Genomic DNA, 17,022 nt, shown 5'->3' on the forward strand with positions numbered 1-17,022 from the left:
AGAGAATGGCAGCAAATATCACAGAGTAGATAGAAATTTCACAGCCGAAGACACCATAGTTTTCTTAACAAAAGTAACAAGGTATAGGTCACACAATCAGATGAATTTGCATTCTCCCCCTTCACTTTCAGCTTTAAATTTCCTACTCCTGTACCAGTGAGTCAAAGGCAACAGAGACAGTGCTATAACATTAAAAGCTTAATTTTATAGATCATGAAATATAACCATAGGACATTATCCTGGCCTACCACCAACTGAGAAGATAAGGACTTTAAGAAAACCAGAGCAGCAGAAATAATCTCTGTAGGACAATTGTAAAGGGGTCATGACCAGAAGAATTTAGAACATGTGTATTATACAACCAAAAGTTGTATGATGAGAAGGGCATAATATTGTGGATAACCAACCTGAGGCTGATGAAAACAACCTCCCTGTTCTCAGTTTTCCTGTCTGTGATGACCCCATTACAGCTCTCTCTGGAGAATCGGGCAGTAGAAGAGTTCCTCAGCTCTAATGCCAACAGGCCATACTGTCAGTTCTACTTCTGTCAGTACATCACTTAAGAGATTTATGCAGGGCAAATGGTACGGGTGGGTGTGGGTTTAAGATTTTGAATTGACACTCTTATTACTTTACAAATGTGGGGCAGGGGATTAAAATTTAATGGAATGCTGTGAAACGAGGTTCAGTCTCTTTAAAAATGTGGAATTAGTAATATCTCAGACTCAGAATTTATTTCAAGATAGTGATGACTTAGTTCCTAACACAGCAAATGCCTTTGGTAGAGAGAGTCATCCAGAGTCTACCTGTGATGTCAGATTTTCATGCTTTGGGACTGATACTTCACTTAATTTTGAATGCAATTATTTTCTAGGTGTTTTAGAATAAAGATTAAAATCTTTATGATACTTTCTATTTTATTTTTATTTTTTTTTGTTTCTATACAACTATGCTATTATTAAACAAGTTTCCATTAGAATTCTTTTGTTTCATGTAGCTTACTGTAGACTAATGTTAAATAAAGCATTGGTTTCCCTGTAAGCGTGGACAGAATTCCTTCAAATATGTTACCTTATGTTTTGCACTGAATATTACTGAACTATTACTGTCGCTACCTACATAGGAATTCATTCAGATTTATATTTTGCTACTTTTTACCCATTTTTATTTACATATTTTCTTTGTATATACTGCATAAAAAGTTCAAATTTATTTTATATTGACATGCTTTTTGTTGTCAATAATCACTGAAATTCTGGCCTAGATTTTCATGGTGCTGAGGGTAGTGAGTGCTTCTATGTACCACCGTTCATTGATTCCCAAGACATTTCTTTCTGAGAATGTGATTTTATACTTTTTTCCAGCAGAGTTTGTAGAATATTATTAATTATCCAGAGCTTACATTTCCTACTTAATTTCCAGCCATACGGTACTGTATTTACATACCAAAATAATTTCTTTATAAAGCTACTTTAAAAACATTTTTAAAATGTGTATTAATAACATACATATATTAATATACATAAATAATACTATTTTTCCCAAAATTTCCTTGTATATTTGAAATGCATCTTTACACAACAGTACATTTTATATACTGGCAAATATTCTGTTTGCATTTCTGTGTCCATTTCTTATTAAAGGCTTAGAGTAATCTTCATAGTTAAAATTTTAATGGCAGCACAGTAGTCTAGCATTTTGTCTCATTTAGTAAAATGTTCCCTAATGTTGGACATGTAAGTTGCTTCCAGCCTTCTTTTTTTTTTTCTTTCATCATTTTTTTTCATGGTTATTACTTATTTAATTGAACTGATATATGTTTCACCATTTCCGAAATGTAAAGCTAAAATAAAATAAGATTTTAAGGTGGTCCCTGGCTGGCTCAATCCAGAAGCCCCACATTGGGTGTAGAAATTCGTTAAAAAAAAAAAAATTCTTTAAATAATAAAGCTTTAAGAGTCCTGTTAACACATTTAATGAGTAGCAAACTAGGAATTAAGAGTAAAACTCTATTCAGGACTGAAGGGATGTCCTTGGTTTTTTTTCAACAAAAATCTCCCATTGACTAAAGGCTATGCAAATAGTTGTCAGTTTATTAAGCTCTGAATTGCACAAAACTCCAATAGGTGGGAGAAATGGCCAGGATAGAAGGATGTGGGTTGTGGGGGCAGCCAGTCTGCAGGGGACAAGTGCTGGAGGCCAAGGTTCGGGTCTAAGACTGTAGGCAAGAGCACAGGCTGGGAAGAAGTCTAGCGGCAGAGGTTAGTGCATTCATCCAAAGCCCTTGCTTTCCAGTCTCTAGGAGGCCGATGCTTTCCTCAAGCAAGGGTTTTTGCTTTGCAGTCATTATCCTGACCTCCACTACAGCTAAAATCCATGTACATAGAACTTTTTACTTTTGATGAAGTAATCTACTAGACTAGTATAATCTAGGACTACTCATGATAAAGGAACTAAGTAAGCATCTTTGATGATGATGAATATACTTTCTGGAACAAGGGGAGTTATAGTTTTTGCTTATATATTGATATGGTTTTCCAAAGGGATTTGGATAATCTACCAATTTAGAGTAATAAATAGTTATCTCTATGGAATTGAATACTTATATTTTTTATTTACCCAGGGGTTTTAATTTGTATTTCTGTAGTAATTAGTGAAGATTAACATTTTCTTCATATAACTGATTATTATTTGTGTTTCTTCTTAAATCAGTTGTCTGTTTATATATAATTTGCCATTCAGGAATCTGGATCATAAAGTAGATGGTACTTTTTATTGCGGTAGCTCAAAGAAAATTTCATTAATTTTGCTTTTATCTTTCAGAGCCCTTTTGAATTATCTTCACTCTCCTCGATAAATACAAAGGCTAGGGAGACAAAAAGCCATGTCCGTGTTCACATAGTACACTTCACACTTAGTAACAGTCTGATAGCTGTGTTCTTGTAAAACAGGTTCATGCCTCTGCTTAAAAACCTTAAATTCCATTTACTCATGTTTATATTTGGTTATAGCTCAAATTTGGTATATCTGGACCTCTAGAAAGAAACTGGTGGGGCACCTGGGTGGCTCAGTCAGTTAAGCGTCCGACTGGCTCAGGTCATGATCTGATGGTTGGTGGGTTTGAGCCCCACGTCAGGCTCTGTGCTGCCAGCCTAGAGCCTGCTCTTAATTCTGTGTCTCCCTCTCTTTCTGCCCCTCCCCTACTCATGCTCTGTCTCTCTCTCTGTGTCTCTTTCTCTCAAAAATAAATATAGAAAAGAAACTGATATCAATAGCTGATGGTAAATTTTTGAAAATAGGGGTGCTAAGGAAAGTTTTAGTGGGTAACTCAAACAGTGTACACAGTGTGTACAAGAGAAGGCTGGGTCTCTACACAGTGTTAAGTGACTAAGAAACCTGATTTGGGAAGAGAGAATCATATGGTTTTGACTTACCAACATTCCTTCTAGCTTCAGTTTTAAACTTTTAGAGCAATTTGGAGAATGTAGAAAACTGATAAAGAAACCTTTTGCAAAGGAGAAAAGCCTCCTCCCAGAGTATAGAATCTGGGTAATTTAATAATTAGAGTTTATTTTTGTTTTAAATCATAGTAAAGGAAAATCATACGTGTCTTCGTGCTCTGAGCCTTGAGGATATCTGACTCTTCCTATGTAGGTTCACCCAGTGACAACTTCTGCCAGTGACAGGCGATATACTTAGTATCGACTTGTGAATCTAAACATACAGGGAGAAGAAAAATGTTTTTCAAACAGGTGTTAGAAGGGAGGGACAGAGGAAGGAAAGTAGGGTGGCTCAGTAGGTTGAGCGTCCGTCTTCAGCTCAGGTCATGATCTCACACTCCGTGAGTTTGAGCCCCATGTCGGGCTCTGTGCTGACAGCTCAGAGGCTGGAGCCCGCTTTGGATTCTGTGTCTCCACTTCTCTCTGCCCCTCCCCTGCTCATGCTCTGTCTCTGTCTCAAAAATAAATAAATAAAAATTTAAAAAATAAAAATAAAAAAATAAAATGAAAGCACAATGTTTTATACTTGGCTTTTTAAAAATACTGTATTTTACAGATACATTGCTTGATATTTTTAATTGGACATTTTCCCCACCTTAACTAATTTACACTTTTAATTTTATGACACTTGGGTCAATAACATTTTACTGGGTATTTTTATGAAGCAGTATTCTAATAGTGATTCTGTATTGCCGCCTTGAAGGGTGCAGTGAATGATTAAATGTAAAATTCTGTCCAGACACATGATGGAGCCTCAGGAAAGTGCTGCTTCCTGCAGGCTATTTGACAGCTGTTGGCCTCCATGTGATATTTAAGTCACTGTGAAGCATTAGAATAGGAATACCAATTTGCAACCAAAACGTGCTTCTGAAGCTTGAGAAACTTCAGACCAGAAAAGCTCTAGACATCACTTTGAAAGGTTTTTGATGAGCAAATTGCAAATATTAGCACCTCTGAACTTAAAATGTTACCTGTTGAAATAGAAAAGTGAATAAATATTCTTGAATGTAATCTCTCTTCAAGCCAAGAAAGTGAAACTAGATTGAAACAAATTGAGAAACCTAAAAATAATTTTAACTCCTACCTAGATGGAGTTCAGATGGTCAGTAATCTCACCTGGGCTTTGAACTCCTAGAAGACTATAACAATATCTGTTTATATATTCCAGATTATTTACTACACTACTTTGTGTATAGAGGATGCTCAGGATATATAGAATTCTGGCCCTTCATTTTCATTGAGAAAGACCTTATCACTGAAAGTGGAGATTGCCACATTTCTATTCCTTAATGAGGAAAAACTAGCACCTGGCATACTCGAGGCACGTCACTGCCAAAGACTGTTAAAACCATGTTGCGGTTTTGTAGTGACAGACATGAAGTTAAGGACATTTATGAACTGTCTGCATCATTATAAAGCCCTGTATTACTCGGTCCTCTCTGACTTGTGCTTTGGCCCTGATTTGGCCAGCTTTTGGGACATATGACCTGTGTAGTCTCATAGGGCCTGGAACTTGGCTTAATGCTTTGCTTTCACCGTCTTGAAATTATTGATAATTTCTTAACAAGAAGCTCTTGTCATTTGTACTAGGCCCCACAAACTGTTAGCCAGCCCTGCTGGTAATTCTTTCTGTCATATAATTCTGCTTAACAACACTATATGATAAAACCTATCCCTTACAGAGTTTACTTCTTTTGAAAATTTTAGGGTCTTTTGAAAGTACTGGTTCATTATTAAAAATACTTATAGAGCCCATCTTCCTTTCCCTTCCCATCTCTCCTTCCCATCACCATGCCATGGAGGCAATGCCATGGAGGCATTAACCATCTGCCATCTGAAGAAAGGGAGAGTAAAGGTAGGGAGTACAGTGGTAGCAGCTTGAGTAGTTAGGAGATTGGTTATACTGAGCAAATAAATTATTTGATTTAGCAAAAATGTAAATACATTAAAGATAAAAGAGCCAGATTTCTCACTGTCTGAAGGGATTTATAAACACTGAAAGGTAGAAAGTTGAATGCTGGATTAGAATTGTAATTATCAGCATGAACTCATGGGGCTTTTAAATTTACATATAGATATAGTTATGGATATATAAACATATATGCATGCATGTACATACATATATGAGTGTGTGTGTATATATATATATACACATAATACATACATAAATTTCTTGGTTGTTTATACTGAGAGTCTAGAAGCAATGATACCTCAGTAGTAATGAACACAGTGAGTGCCCAGATCTTGGTTTATAAATACCATTCTCCACTTAAAAGAATCAGGGCTGCTTGGAAAAATGGCCAGTTCCAGGGCTGGGACAGCAAACGTACAAGATAAACCTGGAACATCTTGTTGTTCCAGAAAGTAAGGAAATATCCAAGGAATGAGGACATGTCAAAAAGACCCAGAAACCAGCCTGAATACACACCTACTGACCAAATCTAATTTAAGCAAAATAAATAATGTTAGTATCAGATTACAGCTCTTTGAATGAAATAGGAGTCCACGAGTTCATAAATAAATAAATAAATGGAGAAGAGGAAGTTCTTCCTTACAAGCCCAACTAAGAAATGCAGAAGGGACGATAATCACCAATTTGACAGCCATTATTGAGATGGTGAAACAAGAGTCAGTGGTGTATGTTAGACTAGTAGTTGAAGGGTTGATGAGGAACAAGATTTTGTTCTGATACTGTGTGCTTGTTTCAGCCCTCGTACTGTAAACAGGCATCCTTTTCGCAATCTGCTTAACCCATTTTTCACATTATTGTGCTTTGTGTTGATTTTGCTGTTTAAAGTGGCCCCACGCAAAGCGCTAAAATGCTTTGTATCTAGCATTCCTAAGCACAAGAAGGCTGTGATGAGCCTTTGAAGAAAACGAATATTGGATAAGCTTCATTAAGACATGAATTATACTGCTGCTACCCACAAGTACTATGTTAATAAATCTGTTATATGTTAAATAAAGTATCTTTAAAAAGAAACACATAAAACAGAGTTATGTATTGATCAGTTGAAGAAAATGTGACCACAGGTTCACAGAAACCTATCCCTGCATTTTCTGCAGGAGCTGTGTTTAAGTATTTGTGAATTCAGTGTGCAAGGTACCTTTATGGAATTTAAGTGCAGAGAGTAACAAGAATCGAAGTATCTGTCACATAACGGGTACTAACAGTGATTGCCATTGACTTTATCAGATTAATTTCATGTCATGTATAGCAGGATTTTAAATTTTACTTTAAGTTGTGAAAGTACAGATATTTGTAAGTTATTTGTAAAATGTCTCCGCGTATAAAGGGCATTTAGAAGACTTGAACTTTGGTTTATGTAATATGAAACAGCAAAATATTTAAAACAGTATATTTGCACATTCCTTGCTGAAATAAAGCATATTTTTTTACTTCAGTAACCTTCATTTAGTTGTATCTGATTACTAATTTAAAATGTATTTGAGTTTAAGAAAATAGTTCCAGGGCGCCTGGATGGCTCAGTTAAGCATTCGACTCTTTGATTTCAGCTCAGGTCATGATCTCATGGTTTGTGAGTTTGAGCCCCGCATCTGTCAGTGTAGAGCCTACCTGGGATTCTCTCTTTCCCTCTCTCTCTGCCCCTCCCCCATTCATGTTCTCTCTTTCTCAAAATAAATAAATAAGCTATATAAAAAAAGAAATTACAGTTTCAAAGATAGAAAGTTTTTTTTACTAAAAACTGTAAGTAAACCACATATATTAACTAATCACTTAAAATATATTTATTCAATATCATTCTAACTTTGAACTCCCTGTTGTGTCATTCATTGTCTTAAAGAATTTTGGCTTTTCATTGCTTCATATAGTGTCTAATGGAAACTCCATTGGCTTCCAGAGCCTAATAGATTTACTGTGTATAGTTTTTTTTTTAAGTTTATTCATTTTTGAGAGAGAGAGAGGCCGAGCATGAGCAGGGGAGGGGCAGAGAGAGAGAGAGGGAGACACAGAATCCGAAGCAGGCTTCAGACTCTGAGCTGTCAGCATACAACCGGATGTGGAGCTCTAACCCAGGAGCCACGAGATCATGACCTAAGGTCAGAGGCTTAGCCAACTACTGAGCCACCCAGGCACCCCTGTGTGTAGGGTTTAATGTTAATTGACTGGCCTTTGATCCTTTTGAGTGAATGAGAAATATCTTATTAGAATTGAATGGGTGAATTAGCTAATTGTATGTACTTAACATTTGGAGGGATAAGTAAAAAGAGAAGAAAAAGACTCGAGATAATTCAAAAGCAAAAATGAGAAGAAAGGATATTTGGTGTATTCTTCAAGTCTTTCTTCTAATGAGCCAAATATTCGACAAAACAAACTGGGGACTTGTCTTTGAATAGGAAACAGATATGCTAAGTATATTCTTCAGATTTGTTTTAACTTTTATCTTTAGATGCTGATTTCTGTCTAAAAGAGGGTGTTGGGGCTACCAAAATAAAACTCATAACTTACAGGTTTGACTGACATCTACTTGATGCCTGGCACTTTATGCTGTGTTGATGGCTGGAAATAGAATTTTCTCCACTCATTTTTAGGCAAGCTGTAACTCTTCTAATGCAGGGTTGCTTCTAATTTAGATTTATATGAAACAAGGGAAAATATATTCTTTTTAAGTCCAGTTGTTGGCTAAACCAGGCTTTTGAGCTTCCTGGTTACTTATCATTCAGCAACGGGTATGGGAAAGTGTTTATAAGCCATCAATAAAGTAGTGCATTAATAATAATTGTTATTCTGAGGCACCTAGGTTGCTCATTCGGTTAAATGTCCAACTTGATTTCAGCTCAGGTCATGATCTCATGGCCTTGGATTGATCCCCCCATCCGGCTCCATGCTGGCAGCTCAGAACCTGCTTGGGATTCACTCTCTTCCTCTCTTTCTTTGCCCCGTCCCCCAGTGCTCTTTCACATGCACGTGTGCGTGCGCACTCTCTCTCTGTCTCTGAAAAATTAATAAACATTTAAAAAATAGTAATTATTTCTCCTCTTTAGACATATTGGATTTCTTGTTTTGTTTAGTACATATATCTCTTCAACCAAAAATCATTACTGATGATGATCAGTTTTGTTTTATACTTTGTAATCTTATAAAATGATTTCCATCAGGTGTTTCTCACAAAACCCCTGAGTGGTTGGTGAAAATCATGATTTCATGGATGGGAAAACTGAGGGACAGAGAAGCCCTGAACCTTGCCTCCTGGTTAGAATATCCTTCTTTTCTGATCTCCTCTGTAGATTTTTGTATGTTTGGGTTTTTTTGTTTCCTTTTTTAAAATATCCCTGCCTTTCTGCTGTAGAGAATGATTTATATATTGCAACAGCTGATTTTTTTTTTTTTTCTGCAGAGATATTCCAATGCCCTTAGTCAGCTCAGGAGTAGAGCATGGTAATTTGAGAGAGCTGGCATTTGCAAGAATGAAAGACCTTGGAATACAGGTAAGAGTCTGACAGTAACTGTTGAGATCAAAGTAATCTGAAACACAAGGCACTTAACTTTGGAACACACAGACTCCCAAGTTTGGTCAAAAAGTTTTCATATACTAAAGGCATTCTTACTAGGTGTATATAAAACATGAAGTTGAAACCAGTGGTTGCAAAGGCTGCATCTTCTCCCTTGCACCCCTCTGCTTGCTTCTAAAAGAGCATATTTGTCGATTTAAGGGTGCCAGATGCCAACTATGATCTCAACTCTCTTTTTTAAATTTTGAAGTATTTCTTTTTTTCTTTTTTTTTTTTCTTTTGAAGTATTGGGTGTTCAGTTCTTGACTAGTGGAGATAGAAGATATGAGTATATGTTTGAAGACACCAGGATTACCTGTGTAAAATGATTACGAAACAGTGCTATTGCCCACATATTCCAATGTCCCTTGCCCTGCTCCACCCCCATGTTTTTTCAAGTACTTACTTATTTCAGATATTTACTAAACACCTTCTTTCTTCTGGCCTTGGACATGCAGAAGAGCCCAGGAATCTGCAACTTAACAGTCTCTGCACATGATTCATAAATCACAGTAAGGTGATTATAACATAAATTCACAGTGCCCTAGAAACTCCTTCTTAGAGCTGCTAAAGAGGAAAAGCCAGAAGTGGGGTCAAGGCCTGAGCATTGATTGCTGGGCTCTGCCTTCAGCAATTCAGATTCACTAGGTCTGGAATGGAGCTGTGGGATGTTCTCATGAACAATACAGACTTTGAGAGACATCGTTTTGAAGACTGCATGTCATGTTTGTGCACCTGCCCAAGACATTTTATTCTCTCAGTCAAATTGTTATAGAGAAACCTTTTCAGAAAATTGTCCAAAGGAGAGTTTGTGAACATGATCGGCTTATTCTACAAAAGAAAGAAAAAAAAGACAATTTCAAGTTCTGGAAAAATAGCAAATACAGTAATCAGAGTAATTAATAGCACCAAACAAGCAGACAAGTCTGTATTATGCCCGTTCTTCTTCCCAGTCTCCAGCTGTCCTTGTCTTCCAGCACCTCTCTCCTCTGAGAATACCACAGCCAAAGTGACTGACCTGACCTGGTTATCCTGATAATTTCATCATCTAGCTATCGTCGTTAACCCTGTATCCCTTATATTCTCTCTTAAATTGGGTTTGAGTCTAAACACTGAAGACAGCTGAAAGACATCTAGCTCACAGACTGTCTTTACCAGAAAATGAGCACACACCAATCTCTGCTTTTAAAAAGCATTCTCTCATAACACCCCCCCACCACCACCACCAAAAAGGCATGCAGGTGTTCATTAAGAGCATGTAACTATAGCTTGTTCACATGCAACCTACTGTATAGAACTGCTGTAGCTAAAAGACAACATCTAAATGTAATAGATTTGTAATTACAGAGACTTGTGATCTTTGTTTGCTATATAATTTTTGAGTTCATGGATTCCACATTAAAGCGTTATTATCTTGGGCTCATGTCTGAAACATGGAAATAGCTTTGTTTTTATAAAACTGAATAGTGAGCTCTTATCTTTCTCGTGGAATTCTTTACATATATAACAGCACTTCATAAATAATGCTGTTTTAGTAGTATAGCTTGCATGACATCATCACATTTCCTAGGGTGATCTTTTCTCACTGGTAGAAAATGTTAGAATCCTGAAAATAATTTTTACAGTTCTGTATGGGAAAATATACCATGGGATATATAATGGAATACTGTAATGACTCTGTAATTATAAATGTCAGGCTATGTAGTTATGTATACTGTATTGTGGAATAGAAGTGAGGGTCACGGGGTGCCTGGGTGGCTCAGTTGGTTAAGCATCCAGCTCTTGATTTCGGCTCAGGTCATGAGCTCACGGTTCGGGAGTTTGAGCCCTGTGTCAGGCTCTGCGTTGACAGTGCAGAGCCTGCTTGGGATTCTCTCTCTCCCTCTCTGCCCCTCCCCTGCTTGAGTGTTCACTCACTCTCTCTTGCCCTCTCCCTCTCTCTCCCTCCCTCCCTCCCCTCCCCGCTTAAATAAACATTAAGAAGAAGAAAAAAAGACGTAAGAGTCCTATCACATAAGCTTGGCCATACAAGAAGCATTGCATGTATATCATCTGCAGCCTCCCAGTGATGCTCTTGTGACTGTGGTTCAGATGTATAATAAATAGCTCTAGGTTCCATCTTTTTTCTTCCTTTCCTCCCTCCCTCCCTCCCATCCTTTCTCCCACAGTGCCCTTCTCTGAAAAAAAGAAAAAGTACCACAGCAGTCTTTCCAACTTCTAAATGATACAAGCATGGTAATGCTAAAAATGTTAACTGCCATAAAATGATGAAGATATTTAAAAATTAGGAATTTGCTTTTTACTCTTCTGTATACATAGTTTTGGGTTCTACTTATAGGTACAGCTATATCCCCTGGGTAAAAAAAACTATTTCCAGATTTTAGGACATATGTTATTTGGGTATCATATATTGATCTCTGAATTCTAAGCTTGTTTGTAAAGCAATACTATACTAACTTCATACTTTGTTTTCCCCTATCCTCAGATTCATTAAAGATGGTTTTATTTTTAAATTTAGTTCTTATTATCTCATTGTAAATTATGTCCAAACTTAATTTTGAGCTCAGGGTTTGGTGGAAAGGTATGGATAAAAATTGAATTAGTTAACCCAGTTTTGTATTTGCCCCTTTCCTCCACTTTTTTTTTCTTCAGTGTCGAGACGTGAGAACCAGAGAGGTTGGAATCCAAGAAATTCATCACAAAGTACGGCCATACCAGGTTAGTTTCTTCATTTCATAGAGAGATTGGGTCCTGTTCATAAATTTTTTTCAGACCTGGACCCACACTTTCTGACCAACAGGACTGATCCCTAGAAGTTAATAAGTAAACTAAGCAAAGAGTAATTGAGGATCAAATATAGATGTTAAGACAGGAAAGACAAATATGAGGGTGGCTGAACTGTAGAAGAGACAGGTTAGGAAAACCAAGTCTGAACTTCATTCTAGATCAGCACTGTCCACTAAAACCTTCTGCAGGGTTGCAAACTATAATCTGTGCCATCCAATGTGGTGTCAGTCCAATGTGACATGTGATGGTAAGTACTTAAAAAGTGGCCAGTGCAACTGAGGAACTGAGTTTTAAATTTTATTTAATTTTAATCCAAATATAAATAGCTACATACAGCTAGTGGCTACCTTCAGGTAGAGCTGAATGTGATCTGTTTATCTTTGTGGGTACTACAACTATTAAAATTATTGCCCATTGGTGGTAATCAGATGAATTCAGGGCCCTTGTCAATAAGGGTTCCACAAAACTTAAGCCTGATGCCTAAAAGTAGTCATTGTAATGAGTTAACTTCTCTCCTATGTACCTATAATGCCTAGCTATATGCCAAACTTTCTGTGGGGATTAGCTCTTTTGTGGAACCCTACTTGAGAGAGATTAGATGACACCTGCATTGATATTTCTGTTCTCAAAATGCATGGTTTGTTTAATTGATGTTTTTAACATCTGGGACCTTTTGAAGAAAAAAGTAGACCCAAGCACAGTTAGTCATTTTTCCAAATTCTTGTGCAATCCAGTTAGTTAGTAAACATTAAGTTTGAGAGGAAATTTAAGCATTGGTCTGAATTGTTCACTTCACTACTGGTACAGTCAGCCTATCTTCAGAATGTGTCTGAGTGTGACCATGCCCACATATGTAGGTTTGTCTCTGAATATTGTTACATATTGCTTATGCAGATGCAAAATTCAAGGGCCACTTGAACAATGAGTTGAAGAGTCAAAAGCCTATGTAGATTGGTACCACAGAGCTTCCCCCATAAGCTACTCTCCAGTTCTTGAATTTTCTTTAATGTTTAATCTTATAACTAGTCATAATATTTTAAGGGCCCTGTGGGATGCCATATTTTCTTAAAAGCCCATCAAGGAACAAGTGACCAGTAACACATTTTTCCCCCAAAATCAGGTTTTAGTGGAAGAACTAAAGGCTAGAAAATGAAACCATTGAGGACCTAACAGTTCTGGGGCTCAGTGGTGCTCCCAAGAGCTATGCATGTGACATAATATGTAATTTTACCTTCGAGACTCTTCATGGAGGATCAGAGGTTTAAGTACATAGAAGCATTTACTGAGCCAGATCTCTGTAAGAATCTCAAGGTTAATGAAGTTCAAATATTTATGCAGTTAGAATTGTTTTCCTTTTATAATATTCCATGAACAAGGCATGAACTCTTTCTTAATCATTGATATTTGAAAGTAGACAAGTAAAAAGAAACCTAATTCGTGATTATTTGTTATCCTTAATTGTGTGTATTAACCTAAATAAATACTTACAATTATAAAAATGAATTTTCTCTAATTTAAAAAACTTTGTGTGTGTGACTTTTTATTAAACAGGTTGAATTGGTAAGGAGAGATTATGTTGCGAATGGTGGCTGGGAAACATTCTTATCATATGAAGACCCAGATCAAGACATTCTGATTGGCCTCCTGAGATTACGAAAATGTTCGGAAGAAACCTTCCGTTTTGAATTGGTTGGAGGTGTTTCCATAGTTCGAGAGCTGCATGTGTACGGAAGTGTAGTCCCTGTGAGCAGTCGAGATCCTACTAAATTTCAGCATCAGGTATCCTGTATTCCATTTCTATTTGACTATAATTAGAAACTTGCCCAAAGGAGGAAGAGAGAAAAGGAATGGGCAGAAGGAGGGGGCAGAGGCAGAGGAGGAAGGAAGAAGGGGGAAAGGCAAGGACAGAAACTGAAGAACTAATATTGTATGTTCAGAGATGTTTTCTTTTGAGTGTGAAGGAGGAGGAGCGAGAGACAAATTGGAGACTCAGGTAGAATATAGTATTAGATTGAACCATATGAAATTGCTATTTTTGAAAGTCAGAAATGGCCTAATACCAGCAATTTCATATGATTCAGCAGCTATGTATTATGAAATCAAAGCAGATGATAATGTGAAAGCACTTGTGAAATATTAAAGGTCTTCATAGATGCAAGCTATATCTGACATGTAGTGGAATGCTGTTCCACTCCCCACAGACAACCTAAATAAAGAAATAACTCACTCTTTAAAATTTCCAGGAAGTGGCTTAAAACCACTATTGGTGGGTACAGAGTAGACCCCAAACTTAGTGATTTAAGAATATTGCCTGCTTTCAAAAACCTTTTAGATATTGTAGGGGTGACTAATAGATACAAGATTAGATGCCCCAGACTTCATCACCTAGAGATTGCCTAGAACTTATTTAAAAAGAGACAGGAAGTTGAGAGGCAATTGCCCCCTTGCTGTGATGAGATTACATCATCCACAGAATACCTTTTGATGGCTTTTGTTGCAAAATTATTCCCTTTTTTACTAGTCTGCTACAGGGTATTTTTGGTATAATTGAATGGTTTCTCTTTTCTTACTCCCATGCATTTTTTTTTTGTCACTCTTATTTTAGCAGATTTTAGCAACTACTAAATATTAGCCTTTTTGTTTTACAGACCCCTCTTACTGACTTCCTTTCTTCTCAATTCCCTAATCCCCTCCTTTGCTCCTTCCAGGGATTTGGCATGCTTCTGATGGAGGAGGCAGAAAGAATAGCTAGAGAAGAACACGGATCTGGGAAAATAGCTGTTATATCAGGTAACTGGAGGAGAGCAAAATTCATGATTCATTCACATTTTAACTTGGTATCACAGTTAAAACTATCTCAGGCCTCTCTTACCCCTATTTATGATTAGTCAGGATTGGGCCAAGTACAACAGTAAAAGACTTGTGCTCACACACAGAATTCCTGTAAGCAGTCTGGTGGAGTAGAGCTTCCAGAAGCACGGAGTGGCAAGACCAGTAATCGGTGTCCTATCTTTCTTGCTGTCACACCAGTCATCTGTCTGCCCCACTAGTCGTCATTTCCTCTCTTGTGCTTTGTGCCCAGTTACTCTGTCTGGGAAATTGAAATTTGGTGATATGGATCCAAGAAAAAGTAAACCAGTGTGGCTGTTATCAACACTGTTGTTCAGAAAGTTAAAATGGAACCTCAGTTGCCAGTACAAGATATTTATTTATTTATTTATTTTTTTTTTTTTTCAACATTTATTTATTTTTGGGACAGAGAGAGACAGAGCATGAACGGGGGAGGGGCAGAGAGAGAGGGAGACACAGAATCGGAAACAGGCTCCAGGCTCTGAGCCATCAGCCCAGAGCCTGACGCGGGGCTCGAACTCACGGACTGCGAGATCGTGACCTGGCTGAAGTCGGACGCCCAACCGACTGCGCCACCCAGGCGCCCCTGCCAGTACAAGATATTTAAAAGCAGAGTTCTTTGCTCCATAAATATTGCTCTCAGTGACTTTGCTTCAGGGAACAGCTTTCCCTTGTTTGCAGCTCTCCCCATACTTTGTGTGGGACATCACACAAAGGGAAGTGGGCACAAAAAGGAAATTCTAGTGTGAGAGAAAAAGAAATAATATAGATACCCTTTCACTCCTACTGTTTAGTACTATATCCCAAAAATTGCTATTCCTAATAAGAAGCTAATGTGGTAAAAGCCATGATCAGAATGTAGGGTTTTTTTTCCTCCAGGTTTATTTTCCCATTAGAAAACATGCTCCTTTCTTAAAGCAGATTCTTTTCTTTTAAGATCTTGTAAATAATCTTTTCTGAAAATGAGAGTTGAAATGCGTTTTTTAAAAAAAAATCAATAAATTGTTGCTAATCAATAAATCAACACCCTTGCCCAGGTTTTAATGATTATAATTATGAAAATGTAATGACCCAGGCTCACTTAATCATTTAGTCTGGCTATGGTTTTTGGCATTATCCAGATGGATTAGTAAAACATTTCTTAACATAGCTAGCTTTATATATTTTTCTCTGTTACCTTAATTTCACTAAAAAGAGGCTCACCTAAGTGATACTGATATTTGTAATAAAAAATGTTTACGTCTCAGTTGTAACCTATGGTTGTCCAGAAGTCAACCTTTCCTGTTCCCCGAAGAGGTCCAGCCTGACTTGAGACTTACTCTACACACACACCTGTGAAGGGTTGAAAGCACCTGACATTCAGCAGTCCCTTTCGCTAGAGCACTGTCAGTGTGTTCAGCACAGTACTTCTCAGGCTTTAATGTGCTTGTACATTATCCAGAGATCCTGTTAAAATGCAGACTCAGGGGGCGCCTGGGTGGCTCAGTTAGTTAAGCTTCTGACTTTGGCTCATGTCATGATCTCACTGCTCGTGGGTTCAAGCCCTGCATCGGACTTTGTCCTGACAGCTCAGAGCCTTGAGCCTGCTTCTGATTCTGTCTCCCCCTCTCTCTGCCCTTCCCCCACTCGTGTGTGTGTGTGTGTGTGTGTGTGTGTGTGTGTGTGTATACACGCGCGCATGTGCACATGCTCTGTCTCTCCCTCTCAAAAATAAACATTAAAAAAAATTTTTTTAATGGAGATTCAGTCTGGGGTGGGGCTTGAGAGCCTGCATTTCTAACCAACTTACAGTGTTACCTGTGCTAATTGTGTCTTCAGACCACATTTTGAATGGCAAGGTTTTCATATTCTCTTCCAAACCATTAAGGGAAAGATACTCTCTGTGACCATGGTGGGGCCTGCACACCCGCAGTCTACTGTGCAGTCACGTGGTTTTCTGGTATCTGGGAACATAATCAATTTTACAACCGAAGAACATTGGTATTCTATTACTTCTCCACATTATTTCATTAACCTTCATAATATCTATCCATTTGTAGAAATGTTACATGCAGAGAGGGCCCCTGACTTGGCTGAGGTTCTATTCAGGCACCCATAAGAGCCTTAGTTTCTGCTTTTTATGAGCAGGGTGTCTTTCTAAGTGGAAATCAGCATCTGTCCTCTTTCTAGCTTTTTATCATAATCTAAATAATAGCTCAATTTCAGATCATCTGCTTGTAGAATTTTTAAAATAAGAGTCTTGCTGAAAAAAGCTGGGAAGAACCTTTCTCCTTAGCTGCTACAGTAGGACTACTAGATTTCTGTATAGGGGGTTTCTTTGGGCTAGTGGGTTTCTGTAAGAGCAGTCCTGGATTGTCTTTTGGAACTAAAG

General features: G+C 37.6%; 1 protein-coding gene across 1 annotated transcript in view; it reads left to right on the top strand.

Moving 5' to 3' along the window:
• The window catches only part of ELP3 (elongator acetyltransferase complex subunit 3), a 98,683-nt gene that overhangs the window by 62,574 nt on the left and 19,087 nt on the right, over positions 1–17,022 (top strand). Inside the window, exons 11-14 of the mRNA XM_007097111.3 lie at positions 8,861–8,951; positions 11,667–11,732; positions 13,353–13,580; positions 14,510–14,591. Of these exons, the coding sequence (XP_007097173.1) occupies positions 8,861–8,951; positions 11,667–11,732; positions 13,353–13,580; positions 14,510–14,591 (467 nt within the window). The remainder of the gene's footprint in view (positions 1–8,860; positions 8,952–11,666; positions 11,733–13,352; positions 13,581–14,509; positions 14,592–17,022) is intronic.

Source organism: Panthera tigris, chromosome B1, assembly GCF_018350195.1.
Source record: "Panthera tigris isolate Pti1 chromosome B1, P.tigris_Pti1_mat1.1, whole genome shotgun sequence".
In the NCBI taxonomy this organism is placed as follows: domain Eukaryota; kingdom Metazoa; phylum Chordata; class Mammalia; order Carnivora; family Felidae; genus Panthera; species Panthera tigris.